The sequence below is a fragment of the Seriola aureovittata genome, chromosome 12, assembly GCF_021018895.1.
Source record: "Seriola aureovittata isolate HTS-2021-v1 ecotype China chromosome 12, ASM2101889v1, whole genome shotgun sequence".
NCBI classification, from domain to species: domain Eukaryota; kingdom Metazoa; phylum Chordata; class Actinopteri; order Carangiformes; family Carangidae; genus Seriola; species Seriola aureovittata.
In genome coordinates this window covers 27168539-27188538 of record NC_079375.1, presented here as the reverse complement: position 1 = coordinate 27188538, position 20000 = coordinate 27168539, and the positions used below count along the sequence as shown (strand labels likewise).

The following is a 20000-nucleotide window of genomic DNA, read 5'->3' as shown; positions in this document are numbered from 1 at the left end:
TGGGTGTGTGTGTGTGTATATGTGTGTGTGCGTGTGTATATGTGTGTGTGTGCGTGTGTGTGTGCGTGTGTGTGTGTGTGCGTGTGTGTTTTCTTAGAACTCTCATGTTAATCCAGTTTTACCCTGATCCAGGAACAGTTGTTATATAAACCTGATCTGACTGTGTTTAACTGGTTTAACTCCAGGAACAGAAAAGGAGCTAAACACAGAGTGACCCTGAATGCACCACAGAGCCCACCTGTTCACTGTTTGACTCATGACTCATCAGAGTCACTCTGACTCCACTCCATAATTAATAATAATCATCTCATCAATAATTGATCTGATTGTTTCTCAGTAACGACACAAACATTTGTTCATTTCCCTGTTTACAACAAACAATAATACAATCAACAACAACAATCAATACTAATAATAATCAGTAGGTTTAATGTACAATTTAGATTTTGTTATTGTTGTTATCGTTGTTGCTGCGACTGCAGTTACTGATGAAACAGGACAAACACTTGATTAGATTGATCACTGATTAATGGTTGAAGTTTAATTAGCTCGTCCTCTCTGAACTTTGACCTTGTTTACAAACCATCATCAGAGCTGATCAGCTGATCAATGAGAATCATTAGTTAAAACTAATTTAATGAAGCATAAACATTAATGAATCAGTAATGGCCTTAACTAGTTCTGCTTCAACTACATCGGTCTGATTGTTCCACTTTTATTTTGACACTTCAGTAAAGGATCTTACTACTTCCTGCTCCACTGATGACGACAACAACAACAATACTAACGATGATGTGATGGCAGTAGCGGCGTCACGTGACATCAGGTCGTTGTTTCATTATGAAACATAGACTCAGGTTCAGCAGGTGGAGCAGCTCGTCCTCTGAATGTCGGTGGTTTGATTCTCGTGTGTTGATGTGAAGATCCTGCAGTTCTCTGTATCGTCAGTGTGTGTGGAGACGGACAGAGAGCACGCGCTGCATGACCAGGTGCATCAGGTGAGGGTGTGAACCCGAACCACTGCTCAGACACACCTGGTGTGTGTGTGTGTGTGTGTGTTTGTGTGTGTGTGTGTGTGCGCGTGTGTGTGCGTGTGTATGCGTGTGTGTGCGTGCGTGTGTGTGCGTGTGTGTTACAGAGACACACACACTCAGCAGGATTAGTGGCTGCAGGTATTAAAGCTCAGAGTGTGTGTGTGTGAGAGAGCAGCATGCAGCAGATCTACAGACACTCTGATGAGCAGTTTGAGATTTATACCACCGTCTTCTCCCCCCAAGGTGAGTCCACACACACACACACACACACACACACACACACACACACACACGTCTTAGAGTAAAAACTTTATTATCTATTAAATGTAATGATTAACAGTCGATGACTTCCTCCCTTTAAACCTGATGAAAAGACAGTTTCATCAGTTAATGGATGAATTCTGTGCAGAAATGAGACGTGAGGACAGTTTGAGACAAACAGCTGAGACGTGTGTCCTCATGTCTCTGGTTAATGAGATGGATCGTCGTGATTCTTCACCCACTGAGTGGATTTCATTTATTCATCGAACCAGGAAAAACCCAGAGAGTGTTTAATGAAACAAGAGTCAGGCTCATTTAAACAGCGATGCCTTCAGGAACCTGCATGATTTAAAACAATGATGAAGCTGCAGGTGTAGTTCACAGAAGCTGTTCAGTGTCAGTACAGAGACATGAAGGTGTCACCACAGGAGGAGACTGAGCAGGTACAGAAACACCTGAGACCAACAGGTAAATACATGGCTACTGGTAGCTTTTTACATTAAAACAAACACACACATGCACACACACACAAACACATACACCAGGTATGATGAGGGCTGACAGTGACACCCACCTGTCACTAAAAGAGGCCACGCCCTCAATCCTCAATAACTGTAGTCCTTAATAAAATGTAAACAGGTGAGTTATATAAACAGGTGAGTTATATAAACAGGTGAGATATATAAACAGGTGAGTTATATGAACAGGTGTCATGAAGGAGTAAATTAGCTCTAGAGACCAGAACAGTTTTTGTACCAGGCTGTAAACATGTTTATTTCTGCTGTAAAGTTGGACATTTTAACATGGGAGTCTATGGGACTGACTCACTGTTGGAGCCAGACTCTAGTGGCCGTTAGAGGAACTGCAGCTGCTGGTTTCAGGCTGGAGGTTGGTGGTTGGTCTGAACCAGATTAAAGTTTAGTGAAGTGAATAAAAGCCTCAGACATAGTCTCATGTTGGACGGATCAGTTTGATCCTCACTTCACTGCAGCTCTGACACTCCTGTGTTTTTATTGAAGCCTGATTGACTCATTGATTAACCCCCCCCCCCCCCCCCCCCGTTGTGTGACAGTGTGCAGGTCGAGGACGAGGACGAGGACGAGACATGTGGAGGCTGAGAAGGTAAAGACTGGTTCATGTAGAGCAGAGTGTCAAACACACACACACACACACACACACACAAACATGCTGCAAACTTAGTCCTACAACACAACAGAAAGTGGACACAAATGTGTGTGTGTGTGCTAATCAGTATTACATCAGTGTGACCTCTGACCTCTGAGTATTTACAGCCTGTTGAGCAGTGGCTATTTAAAGCAGATTAAAGAAGACACACACACTCACACACACACACAGCTCTAATTAACCAATTAGCAGCAACTTCCTGCAAGTTGGATGAGGAAACATCTTCAGCAGCTTTGATTTAAACAGGTTTTATACCAGAGAAGAAAAAGTCAGGGGTTAATTAAGGGGACAGTTAAGGGTTAAGTGTTAATTAATGGTTTATTAATGTTAAATAACACTTAATGAAGTGCTGTTGATCCCGGTGTGGTTATGAGCTGTTCTGGACTGTGATTGGCAGGTTGTGGTAGCGACGGTCCAGTACCGGTCCCGCCTCACGAAGGAGCTGGACCTGAACCAGGGAGACCTGATCCAGGTTCTGTTTAAGGAGGATGAGGCCTGGTGGTTCGGACGGCTGTCCAACGGAGATGAAGGTTACTTCCCTGTGGCCTGTGTGGAGCCGCTGCAGGTAACAACACTCACCTGGTCTGCTGGGCTCAAACCAGGACCAGCACTGGACCCAGAACCAGCACTGGAAGCAGAATCAGCCAGAGATCTTCATTTGTCTTTTATTTTGAAAATCCAAAGCCCTTAAAAAGCCCTTAATTTGCAGAGGCCTTGGTGAAGTAGATGTTAAGGGCTCTTGAGTTTCCCCTTAAATTCCAGATGAATGTGAATGATGAGTTAAGTGTTATTGAGATAAAAGATTCTGTTTAATTAATGAGCTTCAATTGACTTCAGAGATTAAAAGCTTCACAGCTCTGGACTCTGGACTTGGGTTTAATAATGATAATATATTAAATGGGTTTTATGGGATTATCTCCACAGTTTAAGTTTTTTAATGTTACCTGCACAGCTGCTTCAAACACTGGATCGGTTCATGGACCGGACCGTGTTAAGAGGTTGTGATTATTTGCAGTTTAAGGGGTTTTAGACTTAGAAACATTACTCCACTCATGTTGAGATGAAGAGATGGATTCTGCTCTGGTTCCAGAGTCAACCTTGTGGTCCTGGTCCAGGTCCCAGTCTGTCCTGGTTCAGTCCCAGTCCAGGTCTCAGTCTGTCCCGGTTCAGGTCCCAGTCTGTCCTGGTTCAGTCTTGGTCCAGGTCTCAATCTGTTCTGGTCCAGGTTTCAGTCTGTCCTGGTTCAGATTTGTTTGAACAGAAATAAGCTCAGCAGCTGATTGGCTGACGGCCAGCTGTGCTGTATCAACTCTTTGTGTTGCAGGGCGGAGATTCACTCAGAGCCACGCCCACACTGGTCAGGAGGGGGTCTGTGCCAGTCGTCGTGACGTCCACAGGCGCAACCTGTGGCTGCACCAGGTAACTACAGCAACAGCTGACAGACACCTGGAGCCTTTTCATTTCACAGTGACATAACTTTACAGGTACAGTTCATTCAGAGTTTTTACATTTGACTGACTTAAATGCAAAAGGAATGAAACCAGTGAACATACTTTATTTTTCTGTTGTATTTGTGTAGAAATATAAAATTATATTTTGTGATTGTTCACCTGTGTCATTTTGTATATAATTTAAAGACGTGAAGCTGTTACAGTTTAAAACAAAGTTACATGAAGAGAAAGTAAAACTCTTCACTGAGTTCAAGGTTCATTTGTCTCCGAGTCTGAATTAAGATTTTTATATCAACTATTCTGATCATTGACTGATCATTGATCAACTGTTCTTCTTGAGTTTCTCATTGTTACATTGAGCATCGACATATTTAAAAGTTTAGCTATTGCTACATAGCTAACGTTAGCATTAGCAGCTGTTTACATATTAGTACTTACCAAACAAGGTTATAACAGTTTTTCAGACTGGAGGCTGCAGTGACTCAGTATCAGAAAGTGATGACACAGGCCGGCGCTAGCTGGTTAGCATGCTAACTTCAGTAGAAGAAAAGACATGATTGAAACAGAAGCTAAACAAGAGTTAACGTTCATGTCTGTACAACAATGTTTCTTCTACACTGGTAAGTAAACAGCTGTTAATGCAAACGTTAGCTATGTAGCAATAGAAAATGTACACACTGGTCCTTTAATGAATTCTTTAACACAAAACGTGTAAAGTTAAATGTAAAGTTAAATGTATTCATTTTTCTACAGGATGTTTATAAAACAGTTTTGTTAGAATGTCTCTGTACCTGAGTGTGTGCATCATGAGGTCAGAGGTCAGAGGACTCACAGACGTCTCTCCCTCTGCAGTGGTCGCAGTACTCCCAAGCTGCTGAGGAAAAACAGCATCCGGAGGCCACCGGGACTCGATGGACCTTCAGTGGTGGCCGGGGGGTCAGCAGCTCCTCCTCATGGCTCCCCCAGCCTCCTCCACCGTGTCCTGGCTAAATCCAGGAGGAAGAGCTGCCCCCACCTCCCCCAACATCCTCTGGACACCGGCTCTGTCAACACCGCCTTCCAGCCAGACTAGACAGGAAACAGCTGACCTACAAAAAGCCCCGCCTCTTGGGAAAAGTTTAGTTTATAGTTTCTGATTCTGCACCTGACGTCACACACCTTCTTAGGGCGGGGGGCAGCAATCTGAGGTTTGACCCACACCTCAAAGTTTCTGAGGTGAAGTCCCTGAGATCAGATCAAAGTCTGGAGAGCTCAGACTGAGCCATGGTCCAGGTCCTGACGTCACGTCCGAGTCTCCCAGGTCAGGTCTGAGTGGAGTCTCAGGTGCCTCAGGCTACATCCACTCTTCTACGTCTTCGTTTTGAAACACATCTGTTTCTCTGTTTCTTCCTGTTTTATTTTGAAAACTCTGAGGTTGTGTTTTATTCTGAAAGCTCTGGGGTTGTATTTATTTTGAAAACTCTGGGGTTGTGTTGTAGTCTGGACAGAAACAGACCTTTGTAAAGGATGAGGTCACAGCCACGGTCTCTCCTGATTGGCTCTCCTCAGCCTGGACTACCAGTGGTGAATACAACATGATGATGAATGACAGTGTCACTGACCTTGTTGTCTTTGCAGCTGTTGTTCACTTACATTCTCAGTTTTAATGCTACAACTGTCTCTGCTGTTCCTCCTTCAGAGGAGACGATCTACTTCCTGTTTACAGCAGCTCGCACATGCTCAGTGTAGGTGATGGTCATGTGATGTGTGTTTTCAGGTGTGATATTGAAATGAAAACGTAGTGGTGTGGACGTAGCCTCAGTCTGAGTCAGTGTCACTCTTTACACTCTGCTCATTAATTGAGTCAAATTCATTAGAAATGAAACAGACACGTTCAGTCACTGACATTTATTGCACATCTGAGAACTGAAATAAAAAATTAATATGTTCATCAGTTCTCCTCAGACTCTTCAAACATTAATAAAGTGCTGAACTGAAATAAAATAAATACATGTGGACTGTTTGATTAAACACTATGAATAATATTACACTTAATAATAAAGACACTGTGTATAAATCCAAAACATTCAAATTTTTATCCGATTTTCTTTTTAAGTTCAGTTTGGATCCAAAGTGCAAAAGTTTGTTTTAAATATAAAGTTTGTTTTAAATGTAAAGTTTGTTTAAATATATATTTTTTTAAAAATATAAAGTTTGTTTAAATATAAAGTTTGTTTTAAATATAAAGTGTCTTTGTGTCAGAAACAAAAATTAGTAAAATTAATAAACAATCAATAAACAATCAATAAATTTACGACACGTTTGTTTAAAAAAGTCAAATTCAGTAAAAGTCTAGAAACATTAAAAACAATAAAAAAATATTTTCATGTTTCATGTTTTTAAAACCGTTTGAATAAAAGTGGTAAAAATGTTTTTCTGTGAACTGCTCAATAAATCAATCAATCAACGATCAGCTGATCTCCCCTGAGGACAGAACAGCTGAGGACACTCTGCAGTCAGCCGACTCATGATTCACAGACGTTACATTAAAACACATTCACACAGTCAGGTTCCCACCACAGGGCTGAGGATGAGGAGGATGATGAAGATGAAGAAGACGAAGATGAAAGTGTCTTTGCAGACGGATATAAATGGAGTTAACACTCTGACCTGTTGAACTCAGACAGATCGTCATCATGAACTCTGTTCCCTGCTGACATCAGCTGATCAGCTGATCACTGAGGACGAAGACGATGAAGATCAGGGCTCCACATAGAGTCGGGCCTGCTCCGTCAGACTCATCTGATCGTCTGTTTTCCCAAACATCATCACCTGTAACTCTCCACTCAGCTGTCACACACACACACACACACACACACACACACACACACACACACACAGTTCATATTGGAGCTTAGTGACCTGTGTGAAATGTGGCTGCAGTCTGTAACATCGTAAATAAGCAGCTGAACTTGATCATGTTGATAGATTTGTGTCTCGACAACTAATATGAGAAATGAGGTGGGACCATTTGGGTTGACTATTGGTTCCAGGTCTAGTTCAAAGGTAAGGGAGCTCCCTGCTGATGTTTGTCCGACTGTGTTCTGTGTTCCTGTGGCACTATGAGTTTGACTGAATGAAGGTTTTATTGAGAGCGAGGTAGAAGAAAACGATGGGTTAATACAGCCGTTAACAACCTGGAAAGTAACGAAAATAATGACGTGTTGTGGTGCTCTTCAGGAGCGAGTCATTATCAACTCCTTTGATCTTGATTTTTTAAAATGTGACAGCACAGACACACACACATGCACACTCTCTCTCTCTGCTGGTCTTCACCTCGAAGGGGTTCAGTCTGTGGGCGGGACAGTCTGGAGAGGACAGGTAACTGACTGGCTGCTGACACCACCACACCTCCACCTGTCCCTCCAGCGGGAAACAGCCAAACTCCTCACAGCGGGGGGCGGAGCTGGACTCCTCCTGGACCTGCTGCTGGGCAGAGCTAGACTCTGCTTGGACCTGCAGGATGGAGGTCAGCAGACTCTCCCCCTGGACCTGGAAGACAGGGGTCGACAGGTGAACAGGTTATCTCCATACCCTCAGTTAGTGTGTGTGTGTGTGTGTGTGTGTGTCAGACCTCAGAGCTGCTGTCGGGGTCGACGCTCGTCTCCTCCCACGTCTCATTCATCATCCTGCTCTGACAAACTGAGACCTGAACCACAAACAGATACTGGGCTGACGTCTACAGTGACCCTTGACCTGCAGTGACTGAGCATGCTCACACTGACAACTTTATTTAAACATCATGAGAAGAACAGCTGTGGAGCTTCAGTCCCATCATCATCTGGACAAACATGAAACCTGAACTCTACAGGGTTCATCTGATCAGTGTGACTGATGACCAGCTCTCTCCTCACCTGGTCCTGGCTGCAGGTAGTGGTCCTCAGTGGTGTTGGTGTCTGAGGAGCCGACGCCCACAGCGCTCTGATCCTCTCTCTGATCTCTGAGGGAGTCCTGAAAAACAAACAGCTGTTTTCATTCATCAGCTGATTGAGTACCTAATCAGACTAATTGATTTTCTATTGCTCGGACAGTATCTGATCAGCCTGATCTCCCCCCCCCCCCCCCCCCCCCCCCCACACGTACTGGGTGCTGAGGCTGCTGCAGTGCAGACAGGGCTCGTCCTGGGTGCTGTTGGTGGTGTGGGGGTGTTTGAGGGAACAGACGGGGGTGGAGGTGAGGGCTGGACGCTGAAGCTTTAGATCCTCAGCAGCACAGAGACTGAAGAGCTGGAGGGACACAGAGACACAGACACTGAGACAGAGAGTGACACAGAGAGACAGACAGACAGAGACACAGAGAGACAGACAGACAGAGACACAGACAGACAGAGAGACAGACAGAGACACAGAGAGACAGACAGAGAGACAGACAGAGACAGACAGAGACACAGAGAGACAGAGAGAGAGACAGAGACAGAGACAGACAGAGACACAGAGAGACAGACAGACAGACAGAGACACAGAGAGACAGACAGAGAGACAGACAGAGACACAGAGAGACAGAGAGAGAGACAGAGAGAGAGACAGAGACACAGACAGAGAGACAGACAGAGACAGACAGAGACACAGAGAGACAGAGACAGAGACAGAGACACCTTCTGACCAGGACTGTCAGACTCTCGTCACCTCTGAGGGAGAGAAGCTCAGAGCCCCCACCAGACTTGTCCTGGTCCAGGAGGAGGTGGAGTCACCGCTGCTCAGTTGCTCCTTCATACCTGAGACCTGCACACAGAAGCAGAAAGCTCTCACCTGTTCACAGGTTCAGATAAATCAGGTATATTCTTCTTCTGCTGTTTAATGCTGTCATTACTGACTGTTATCATCAATCACCATTAATCATTTAGGTGACGTGTTGAGTTGATGTCAGCTGATGTGTGTGATTGACAGGTGTGTTATCTTACATAGCTTCTGCTCAGATCGATCCCTGATAGGTTGGCGTCCTCTTTGCACAGACAGGTGGGCAGCGATGATGTCACTTCCTGTGGGCTGTGGCTCCAGTTCTCTGTGCTCTGTGGTGAGATCAGGTTCCATTTAGTTTCATAAATTACAAATTACAGATGAAGCCTCAGGTAAGTAAACCACTGTTTTACCACCTCTGTCAGCTCCGCAGTTGCTGTCAGCTCGCACATGCTCAGAGAGGAGTCGTAACCTGAGGAGGAGGCGGGGACACAGGCAGAGCAGAGGTGGGTGTGGCTACAAAGGTGTCGGCAGGTGCTGTGGTCACTGGAGGTGCAGCTGGACTCGTCCTTCACAGTAGACAGACTGTCTGTCTGCAGGGGGTGGAGCATCATCATCATTACAAATGTGATCTATCAATGTGGGTGGATGGTAATGGATAGTAGATGATGGTGGATGGTAGGTGTTGATGGATGGTGACGGATGGTGGGTGGTGATGGATGGTGGATGGTGATGGATGGTGGTGGATGGTGGGTGGTGGTGGATGCTGGATGGTGATGGATGGTGGTGGATGGTGGTGGATGATGGTGGATGGTGATGGATGATGGTGGATGGCGGTGGATGCTGGATGGTGATGGATGGTGGTGGGTGGTGATGGATGGTGGATGGTGATGGATGGTGGTGGATGGTGGTGGATGATGGTGGATGGTGATGGATGATGGTGGATGGTGATGGATGGTGGTGGATGGTGGTGGATGATGGTGGATGGTGATGGATGGTGGTGGGTGGTGATGGATGGTGGATGGTGATGGATGGTGGTGGATGCTGGGTGGTGGTGGATGCTGGGTGGTGGTGGATGCTGGATGGTGATGGATGGTGGTGGGTGGTGATGGATGGTGGATGGTGATGGATGGTGGTGGATGGTGGTGGATGATGGTGGATGGTGATGGATGATGGTGGATGGTGATGGATGGTGGTGGATGGTGGTGGATGGTGGATGGTGATGGATGGTGGTGGGTGGTGATGGATGATGGTGGATGGTGATGGATGGTGGTGGGTGGTGATGGATGGTGGATGGTGATGGATGGTGGTGGATGGTGATGGATGATGGTGGATGGTGGTGGATGGTGATGGATGGTGGTGGATGGTGGTGGATGATGGTGATGGATGATGGTGGATGGTGATGGATGGTGGTGGGTGGTGATGGATGATGGTGGATGGTGATGATGGTGGTGGGTGGTGATGGATGGTGGATGGTGATGGATGGTGGTGGATGGTGATGGATGATGGTGGATGGTGGTGGATGGTGATGGATGGTGGTGGATGGTGGTGGATGATGGTGATGGATGATGGTGGATGGTGATGGATGGTGGTGGGTGGTGATGGATGATGGTGGATGGTGATGGATGGTGGTGGGTGGTGATGGATGGTGGATGGTGATGGATGGTGGTGGATGGTGATGGATGGTGGTGGATGATGGTGGATGGTGATGGATGGTGGTGGGTGGTGATGGATGATGGTGGATGGTGATGGATGGTGGTGGGTGGTGATGGATGGTGGATGGATGGATGGTGGTGGATGGTGATGGATGATGGTGGATGGTGGTGGATGGTGATGGATGGTGGTGGATGGTGGTGGATGATGGTGATGGATGATGGTGGATGGTGATGGATGGTGGTGGGTGGTGATGGATGGTGGATGGTGATGGATGGTGGTGGGTGGTGATGGATGGTGGATGGTGATGGATGGTGGATGGTGGTGGATGATGGTGGATGGTGATGGATGGTGGATGGTGATGGATGGTGGATGGTGATGGATGGTGGTGGATGGATGGATGATGGTGGATGGTGATGGATGATGGTGGATGGTGATGGATGATGGTGGATGGTGATGGATGGTCGTGGGTGGTGATGGTGGATGGTGGATGGTGATGGATGGTGGATGGTGATGGATGGTGGTGGATGGTGGTGGATGATGGTGGATGGTGATGGATGGTGATGGATGGTGGATGGTGATGGATGGTGGTGGATGGTGGTGGATGATGGTGGATGGTGATGGATGATGGTGGATGGTGATGGATGGTCGTGGGTGGTGATGGATGGTGGATGGTGATGGATGGTGGTGGATGGTGGTGGATGATGGTGGATGGTGATGGATGGTGGTGGTGGTGATGGATGGTGATGGATGGATGGTGATGGATGGATGGTGATGGATGGTGATGGGTGGTGATGGATGGATGGTGGTGATGGATGGTGATGGATGGTGGGTGGTGATGGATGGTGGGTGGTGATGGATGGTGATGGATGGTGGGTGGTGTGGATGGTGGGTGGTGATGGATGGTGGGTGGTGGTGGATGGTGGTGGATGCTGGGTGGTGGTGGATGCTGGGTGGTGGTGGATGCTGGATGGTGATGGATGGTGGTGGGTGGTGATGGATGGTGGATGGTGATGGATGGATGGTGGATGGTGGTGGATGATGGTGGATGGTGATGGATGGTGGTGGGTGGTGATGGATGGTGGATGGTGATGGATGGATGGTGATGGATGGATGGTGATGGATGGTGGTGGGTGGTGGATGCTGGGTGGTAATGGATGGATGGTGATGGATGGTGGTGGGTGGTGATGGATGGTGGATGGTGATGGATGGATGGTGATGGATGGATGGTGGTGGATGGTGGTGGTGGTGGATGCTGGATGGTGATGGATGGTGGATGGTGATGGATGGATGGTGGTGGATGGTGATGGATGGTGGTGGATGGTGGTGGATGATGGTGGATGGTGATGGATGGTGGTGGGTGGTGATGGATGGTGGATGGTGATGATGGATGGATGGATGGATGGTGATGGATGGTGGTGGGTGGTGGATGCTGGGTGGTAATGGATGGATGGTGATGGATGGTGGTGGGTGGTGGGTGGTGATGGATGGTGGTGGTGATGGATGGATGGTGATGGATGGTGATGGATGATGGTGGATGGTGATGGATGGTGATGGATGGTGATGGATGGTGATGGATGGATGGTGATGGATGATGGTGATGGATGGTGGTGGGTGGTAATGGATGATGGTGGATACAGATGGATGGATCCTGACCTTGGTGAGGATGTTGGCTGTCCTGGGGGGTCCACTGGTCCTGGATGAACGTCTGCAGGAGAAGGAACTGGAGGAGCTGGAGGAGGAGCTGAAGGTGGTAGTGGTGATGGAGGAGTGGTGGAGGACCTGCAGGTATCCCTCCTTCTCCACCTTCCTCTTCAGGGTGGAGTTCCAGTGGTTTTTGATGGAGTTATCTGTCCTGAGAATGAAACACAGCAGTCACCCAGTCTGGACCCAGGTCAGTCCAGAACCTAGTCCAGAGATGTCCAGGTAGGACCACAACTTCCTGTCACCTGCTTTCTACTTACACAGAAGAAAACAACTTGGAGTCTCACTTGATCTACGTACCTGTAGCTGGTTTATATACCTGCAGGAGGTTTAGTTACCTGCCGGCGGTCTCGTTACCTGCAGGCGGTGTAGTTACCTGCAGGCGGTTTAGTTACCAACCGGCGGTGTAGTTACCTGCCGGCGGTCTAGTTAACTGCCGGCGGTGTAGTTAACCTGCTGGTGGGTAGTTACCTGCCAGCGGTGTAGTTACCTGCAGGCGGTGTAGTTACCTGAAGGTGGTCTAGTTACCTACTGGCGGTGTAGTTAACTGCCGGAGGTGTAGGTACCTGCAGGCAGTCTAGTTATCTGAAGGCAGTGTAGTTACCTGCCGGCGGTCTAGTTACCTGCCAGCGGTGTAGTTACCTGCAGGCGGTGTGCTTACCTACCGGTGGTCTAGTTACCTGCAGGCAGTGTAGTTACCTGCCGGGCAGCAGCTTGGAGATGTCGGCCCAGCGGTTTCCCAGCAGCCTGTGGGCCTGACAGATGACACGGTCCTCTTCCAGCGTCCAGCCGCTCTTCTTCACCGTCGGGTTCAGATGGTTGTGCCAGCGCTCGCGGCACTGCTTCCCGTTACGACTGTGCAGGTGTTTGGCGATGAGCGACCAGCGTTTCATGCCGTATTTATGGACCAACTCGATCACCTGCACAGGAAGTGACATCATGTTAACATCATTTATAAAAGGGGTTGGTAAACAGCTGCAGACACTGGTGGTCTGAGCTCAGTGACTTCCTGTCACATGACTGTGTGAGTGTTCACCCTCGTGTCCTCCTCCTGAGTCCAGGGACCTTTAACCAGCTCTGGATTCTTGATCTGCTGCCACCGCCGCTGACAGTCCACGTCTGACCTCTGACCCTGTGACACAAGACACAGTGTGCAGCGTTCACGGGATGACAGATTTCACAGTAAATATGAGTTACACACAGCAGTGACGTTTCCTGCTCTTATTCTTCTCCTATTTTTATCAGACAAACCTGAGCTGAGTCCATCAGCTGTCAGGGTTCGAGTTAGAGTTTATTCTGATCATTCATTTTAAATTTTAATATGTTCTCTGTTTTAGTATTTTATTATTTTATCTTTATTACTCTATCGTTATCTTTGCCCTCCATTCTCTCCTCACTTCTTGTTGTTATTGTTGTTATATTCATCTTTATTGCTTTAGTTCTGTAAAGCACTTTTTTGTTACATTGTTTGTATGAAAATTGCTATACAAATAGTCTGATTGATTGATTATGTCCATTTATTAAGAACTTAAATCTCTTGTGTTTTCTTCTTCTTCTAATCCACTGCAGCTGCTTTAATTTGATCAGTCTCGCTTTAATGTTTTTTTCAGTCTGTTTGTTGTCACTTCAGTGTTTCATGTTGCTGCTCTCTGTTGCCAGGACACCACTCACCTGTCACCTGTAACACCTGAACATCACTGACATGAAACCACTCACCCTGAAGTGAAGAGACACTGAGGACCAGCTGCTGGATCCAAACTCCTTCACCAGTCTGTGCAGCTTCTCATCCTGAGGAGGAAGATCACCACCACCATCATCATCATCATCTCCTTCTTAATCACCGACATCACCTTCATCACCATCATCACCATCATCATCATCAACATCATCAGTCTGAGCGACAGTTTCAGGTAAACAGGATGAATCCTTCTTTGTACATGTTCTATGAGTGTGTCCAGGTAAAGGTTTGACACTGTTCCCCTGATCTACAGATTGAAGTAACAGGAAGTAGCGCACCACCAAAGGCAGTGAAAAAAAAACTAGATTGTCAGAGAGTCAACGTGGATGTAAATAATACTTTAATATTTTAAATACTTTATAAAACTTCTGCTGTCACTGACTTTTAGCACCTGCTTCACAATAAAAGCCCTGCTGCTGCTCCACACAGAGGACTTTTACTGTGAAGGGTGAGGAAAGTTTCTGAGTTAGCCCCTGATGCTAACATGACAACCGTTACCTCGCCTTTTGTCCATCCAGGCTTCTGTAGGCTGACTCTGGAGAACCGTCCCTCCAGTCCTTTACGACCCAGACAGGAGCGACTCTTGGTGCTATGACAGAAAACAGACAGAACCAGACTCATGTGATCACACTGAACAGGTGTGACACATAACTCCAAGGATAATGTCCAGAAACATGTATGTACGGCTCTGTGACAGATGACTGACAGGTGTGTGTAGTTCAGTTCTCACCAGGACCTGCGGCTTCTGCTGCTCATCACTGCTGCTCATATGAACACTGACACACTAAAGCACAACACATAATACTGTTATCATTCCTAATAGTATCGTTAACTAATCATCAATTATCATCAATAATCATATAACTGTTTTCATCATTTTTAAACCAAAAACATTTATGGTGTTTCCAGCTTCTCAAATGTAAGCTGTACAAATAATTAATGTGAAAATGAACCTGCAGATTAACCAGTGATGGAAACACTGGCTCTACAAGAGAAGTATTTAATATAAAGTAATGTTTTCCTACCTTGTTAAAACTCAGCCCCTCAGGTTTAACTGATCGGCCTCTGTAGGGGTCTGGACCGCGGGTTGGGAACCACTGCTTTAAACCCTAATAAGACAATACAGAGTCAGGTGTAACAGGAGTTAAGGTACATGTCAGTATTCACACCTGTCACTTCAGTGATATAGCAGTTTAAAAGACTTGTGTCTGTGTTACACCTGCAGAGTCAGAGACTGTCTAAAGGTGTAGCCTCTACTTCCTGCAGACTAACCTTTCCTCCACCTTTATCAACACCTCCTGAAAACACATTCACAGTGTCTCTGATCGCGTTTCAAACCGATTCAACGATGAAAACACAACCGGAAGTTAAAGACTTCAATTTGAAGTTCAAGGTGACCGTTAAGCTAGCTGGAGTTAGCACGGGCTAGCCGCCGAGAGTCACTCCAGAAATGAAAGCGGTTAGAGTTCAAAAGTGCGACAAACACGGATCAACCCGGGACTTTAGTCCGGTAAACGGCCGGACTCTCTGTCCCGGTACTTTACCAGCTGAGTGTGAGCCGTGTTGTTGCGGTAAACGGCAGATTTCGGTGAACTTACCGGCGGCGGTTGGAGGAGGAGAAACGGCTTCAGACTGGTTCAGTTCGAACTTCAGAGCGAACACAGGCTCTCCTCTGATTGGACAGGTCCCCGGTTACGTCACTCACGTTTTACTAATGTATTTTTTTTTTTAATAATTTCAGTTGTTTAAACGAGATTGAGTTTAATTTGGGAATGAAACACAAAACTGGGCGTGTTTCCAGTCTGCCCACACCCGCCTGGTTTAAACTGGTCTGTGTCCAGACTCAAACCTTCAGCTCCAACATAAACACGGGCCACATCCAGACTACTTAACCAGTGGCCACAGACTAGTTTAACAGTGGCTACAGACTAGTTAACAGTGGCTACAGACTAGTTAACCAGTGGCTACAGGCTAGTTAACCAGTGGCTACAGACTAGTTAACCAGTGGCCACAGACTAGTTTCACAGTGGCTACAGACTAGTTAACCAGTGCCTACAGGCTAGTTAAACAGTGGCTACAGGCTAGTTTAACAGTGGCTACAGGCTAGTTTAACAGTGGCCACAGACTAGTTAACCAGTGGCTACAGGCTAGTTAACCTGTGGCCACAGACTAGTTAAACAGTGGCTACAGACTAGTTAACCAGTGGCTACAGGCTAGTTAACCTGTGGCCACAGACTAGTTAAACAGTGGCTACAGGCTAGTTAACCAGTGGCTACAGGCTAGTTAACCTGTGGCCACAGACTAGTTAAACAGTGGCTACAGGCTAGTTAACCAGTGGCTACAGGCTAGTTAACCAGTGGCCACAGACTAGTTTCACAGTGGCTACAGACTAGTTAACCAGTGGCTACAGGCTAGTTAAACAGTGGCTACAGGCTAGTTTAACAGTGGCCACAGACTAGTTAACCAGTGGCTACAGGCTAGTTAACCTGTGGCCACAGACTAGTTAAACAGTGGCTACAGACTAGTTAACCAGTGGCTACAGGCTAGTTAACCTGTGGCCACAGACTAGTTAAACAGTGGCTACAGGCTAGTTAACCAGTGGCTACAGGCTAGTTAACCTGTGGCCACAGACTAGTTAAACAGTGGCTACAGGCTAGTTAACCAGTGGCTACAGGCTAGTTTAACAGTGGCCACAGACTAGTTAACCAGTGGCTACAGGCTAGTTTCACAGTGGCTACAGACTAGTTAACCAGTGGCTACAGGCTAGTTAACCAGTGGCTACAGGCTAGTTTCACAGTGGCTACAGACTAGTTAACCAGTGGCTACAGGCTAGTTAACCTGTGGCCACAGACTAGTTAAACAGTGGCTACAGGCTAGTTTAACAGTGGCCACAGACTAGTTTAACAGTGGCTACAGGCTAGTTTAACAGTGGCCACAGACTAGTTTAACAGTGGCTACAGGCTAGTTTAACAGTGGCCACAGACTAGTTAACCAGTGGCTACAGGCTAGTTAACCTGTGGCCACAGACTAGTTAAACAGTGGCTACAGGCTAGTTAACCAGTGGCTACAGGCTAGTTAACCTGTGGCCACAGACTAGTTTAACAGTGGCTACAGGCTAGTTTAACAGTGGCCACAGACTAGTTTAACAGTGGCTGCAGGCTAGTTAACCAGTGGCCACAGACTAGTTAAACAGTGGCTACAGACTAGTTAACCAGTGGCTACAGGCTAGTTAACCTGTGGCCACAGACTAGTTAAACAGTGGCTACAGACTAGTTAACCAGTGGCTACAGGCTAGTTAACCTGTGGCCACAGACTAGTTAAACAGTGGCTACAGGCTATTTTAACAGTGGCTACAGGCTAGTTTAACAGTGGCTACAGGCTAGTTAACCTGTGGCCACAGACTAGTTTAACAGTGGCCACAGACTAGTTTAACAGTGGCTACAGGCTAGTTTAACAGTGGCCACAGACTAGTTTAACAGTGGCCACAGACTAGTTTAACAGTGGCTACAGGCTAGTTTAACAGTGGCCACAGACTAGTTAAACAGTGGCTACAGGCTAGTTAACCTGTGGCCACATACTAGTTAAACAGTGGCTGCAGGCTAGTTAACCAGTGGCCACAGACTAGTTTCACAGTGGCTACAGACTAGTTAAACAGTGGCTACAGGCTAGTTAACCTGTGGCCACATACTAGTTAAACAGTGGCTGCAGGCTAGTTAACCTGTGGCCACATACTAGTTAAACAGTGGCTGCATGCTAGTTAACCAGTGGCCATGGACAAGTTAACCAGTGGCCACAGACTAGTTTAACAGGCAGTCTACAATTTTACAGAAAATAACTAAGTTTTCTAACAGTAATTTCCTGTTTTTTAAAATTGTGACCAAAAGTCTGTAAAATAACAGAAATAATCTGTGAATTAACAACCAAACTTCTATTTTAAGCATTATGCCAATAATAATAATTACATTTATTTCCCATTTCTGTAAAGACAAATTACTGTTTTATTTATACAGTATTTTTTCAGCTTTTTTAAATTACATACAAATCTATGTAAAATGACATTAATGATCTGTAATTAAAAATGAAGCTTGTTATTATAAAGGTTAATGTCCACACTAACAATTTAAAGATCTTCTCTGTAATTTCAGGGTAAATCTTATTAGTTTTACATTTATGTGACTTCTACATTCAAACTTTGTAATTCTGGATGAAATGAAACAAACTTTTTTTCATCACATCAAACATTCAAACTCCAGAAGTACTGGAATGTATCCCAGCATGCACTGGGAGGAAAGCAGGAAAATGGTTTATCACACACACACACACACACACACACACACACACACACACACACACACACACACATTCAGACCTATGGACAGTTCAGAGTCCTCAGTGAATGAAATGTCATGTCTTGTTCTAGTGATCAGAGTCCTGGAGGAAACACAAGGAGAACATGCAGCAGGTTGAAGCTGAACCAGGAGCTTCTTGCTGTTGTCTTTACCTTTACTAGTCTGTGTGTTTGTGCCAGAAGAAACCATGTTTGGATGAGAGGGTGGAGCTGGGGAGGAGGGAGGGGTGGATCTGACCTGTGTCCTCGAGGACACCAGGTAAACCCACCTGCATCAGCCTGACAGCAACAGGCTCCTGGCTGAGCCGTGAGAAGATGCTGCTAACACGGTTAGCTGTCACAACTGTTACATTAGTCTCACAGGCTAATATCATATATGTGAGGAGTAACTTGTTATTGTAGCTGAAGTTAGCATGTGTGCTAACGTTAAACTGTAAAACCAGTGTAAAACGTTTTCTAACACTAAGACTGATGATGAATAACGGCTCCTTCCCTCCATCACTTATGGACGGCTGCAACAGCTTCCAGTCGACCTGTCAGACTGTTGCTCCGTCCTCACTGAGCTATGAAGGATTATTTTACATCTCTGCTATAATTTATACTTGTTACTAAATAAGATTTATCCACCTCTTTATGATGCAAACTTGTGACAGTGAAGTTCACTTGCACCTTCATTCACAACTGTGTTCTAGTTTTAATTTGTCAGTTACAGTTGATTGTAAATTGTTGAAATTAATGCAGTTTTAATGTGAAATAAAGTTTTTATGCAGCTTTGCTTTGTTGATGGTTTTTATGGAGCGTGTCTGGTATGAATTTTAACAGCAGCACAGTATAGAAATCACAACACACTGAATCTGTAATTAATCAGAGACTTTCTATGTTGCTTTAATCAACAACAAACATGATAGAAATGTTTAAATGTGTCCGTCCTTCAACAGAGACAACACAGGATCTAGAGACAGATACTAGAGTTTGTGCTTTTCTAATTTCTCTTATGAACTTATCAATTTTAATAACAATGAAAACACTAATTCACCAAAGTGACTGTTAGATTCATCATGAGGCAGATGGTCAATATGAACAAACACTCAGTACAATTTAATCACCAATGAAGTTGTGAATAAAACTAATGAACATGAGCTGTACTACACTGACACCTGCTTCACAGTCTGAACTGTCAGTGTTCAGTTCACACTAAAGAGTGTGTGAGGTCACACATCCGTCTCTGAGGTCACAGCATCACATCTATGAAGAGTCTGGTTCTGCTCCAGGTTGCAGTTCTGGTGGGTCAGTTCCATCTGTTTCCTGCTGAACACCGTTTCATGTTAATCTGCTCCTCTAGGACATTGAAGTTAGAGGACTGTCCTTCTCCCACCTGGACACACAGACACAGACTGTTTTAGGATCTTCAGCTTTCATTAAAAGATAAATCACAGAACAGATTCCAACACACCAACAGCTTTATGACAAACTCTTACCACTGAGTCTGTTGGTCTGAGGCATCAACCTGGGGCCGGCCAGCACCGCCTCTCTGATGCCACATGATCCTTGAGACTGAATGACCAGCGAGTCCTCACGGTCCCTCTGGACCACGTGGCCACCGGGTGAAGATGCAGAGCTGGTTGCAAACGGCCTCCACCAGGCGGCTAACACTGGCCCAGTTTGCAGGACCCGAGTTCAGTCCAAGAAGACAGCTGAGAGATAATCAGAGAGCAGTGTGTGTGAATATAGATCTGATATTCATGAGAGGAAACAGTGATATCTGAAGTGAATCTCATGATTCTGATGATTTTCCAAGCAACAGGAGTCACAGCAGAGTTAGTGTGGAACAGCTAACAAAGGAGATACCAGCAAAGCAACACAGCCAGACAGGACTTTCCTCCACCAGGAAACCTCCCCACTCACTGGACT

At 46.0% G+C, this 20000-nt stretch overlaps 3 protein-coding genes and 1 long non-coding RNA gene across 4 annotated transcripts in view; 1 reads left to right on the top strand and 3 right to left on the bottom strand.

Annotated features, from left to right (window-relative positions):
• The first annotated feature begins 623 nt into the window (after window positions 1-623).
• si:dkey-97a13.12 (uncharacterized) lies at window positions 624-6343 on the top strand. The gene is made up of 6 exons (XM_056391596.1): window positions 624-998; window positions 1210-1277; window positions 2368-2417; window positions 2878-3045; window positions 3805-3899; window positions 4784-6343. The coding sequence occupies exons 1-6, from the start codon at window positions 982-984 to the stop codon at window positions 5001-5003; spliced, it is 618 nt and encodes a 205-aa protein (XP_056247571.1). The 5' UTR covers window positions 624-981; the 3' UTR covers window positions 5004-6343.
• A 75-nt stretch (window positions 6344-6418) lies between these two features.
• On the bottom strand, window positions 6419-8685 carry LOC130178939 (myb-related protein A-like). The gene is made up of 6 exons (XM_056391589.1): window positions 8596-8685; window positions 8054-8196; window positions 7825-7921; window positions 7545-7619; window positions 7247-7462; window positions 6419-6760 (listed from the first exon to the last, which is right to left on the bottom strand). The coding sequence occupies exons 1-6, from the start codon at window positions 8680-8682 to the stop codon at window positions 6671-6673; spliced, it is 708 nt and encodes a 235-aa protein (XP_056247564.1). The 5' UTR covers window positions 8683-8685; the 3' UTR covers window positions 6419-6670.
• Window positions 8686-8861: 176 nt separating this feature from the next.
• On the bottom strand, window positions 8862-14526 carry LOC130178760 (transcriptional activator Myb-like). The gene is made up of 8 exons (XM_056391215.1): window positions 14472-14526; window positions 14240-14330; window positions 13720-13791; window positions 13040-13135; window positions 12703-12923; window positions 11956-12154; window positions 9060-9239; window positions 8862-8978 (listed from the first exon to the last, which is right to left on the bottom strand). Exons 1-8 carry the CDS (start codon window positions 14495-14497, stop codon window positions 8862-8864), a joined length of 1002 nt encoding a protein of 333 aa, XP_056247190.1. The 5' UTR covers window positions 14498-14526.
• Window positions 14527-18944: 4418 nt separating this feature from the next.
• Window positions 18945-20000, bottom strand: part of LOC130178958 (uncharacterized) — a 1520-nt gene continuing 464 nt past the window's right edge. The window contains exons 1-2 of the long non-coding RNA XR_008829211.1: window positions 19568-20000; window positions 18945-19464 (exon numbers count right to left, since the gene is read on the bottom strand). The exon at window positions 19568-20000 is cut by the window's right edge and continues 464 nt beyond it. This is a non-coding gene — a long non-coding RNA (uncharacterized LOC130178958). The remainder of the gene's footprint in view (window positions 19465-19567) is intronic.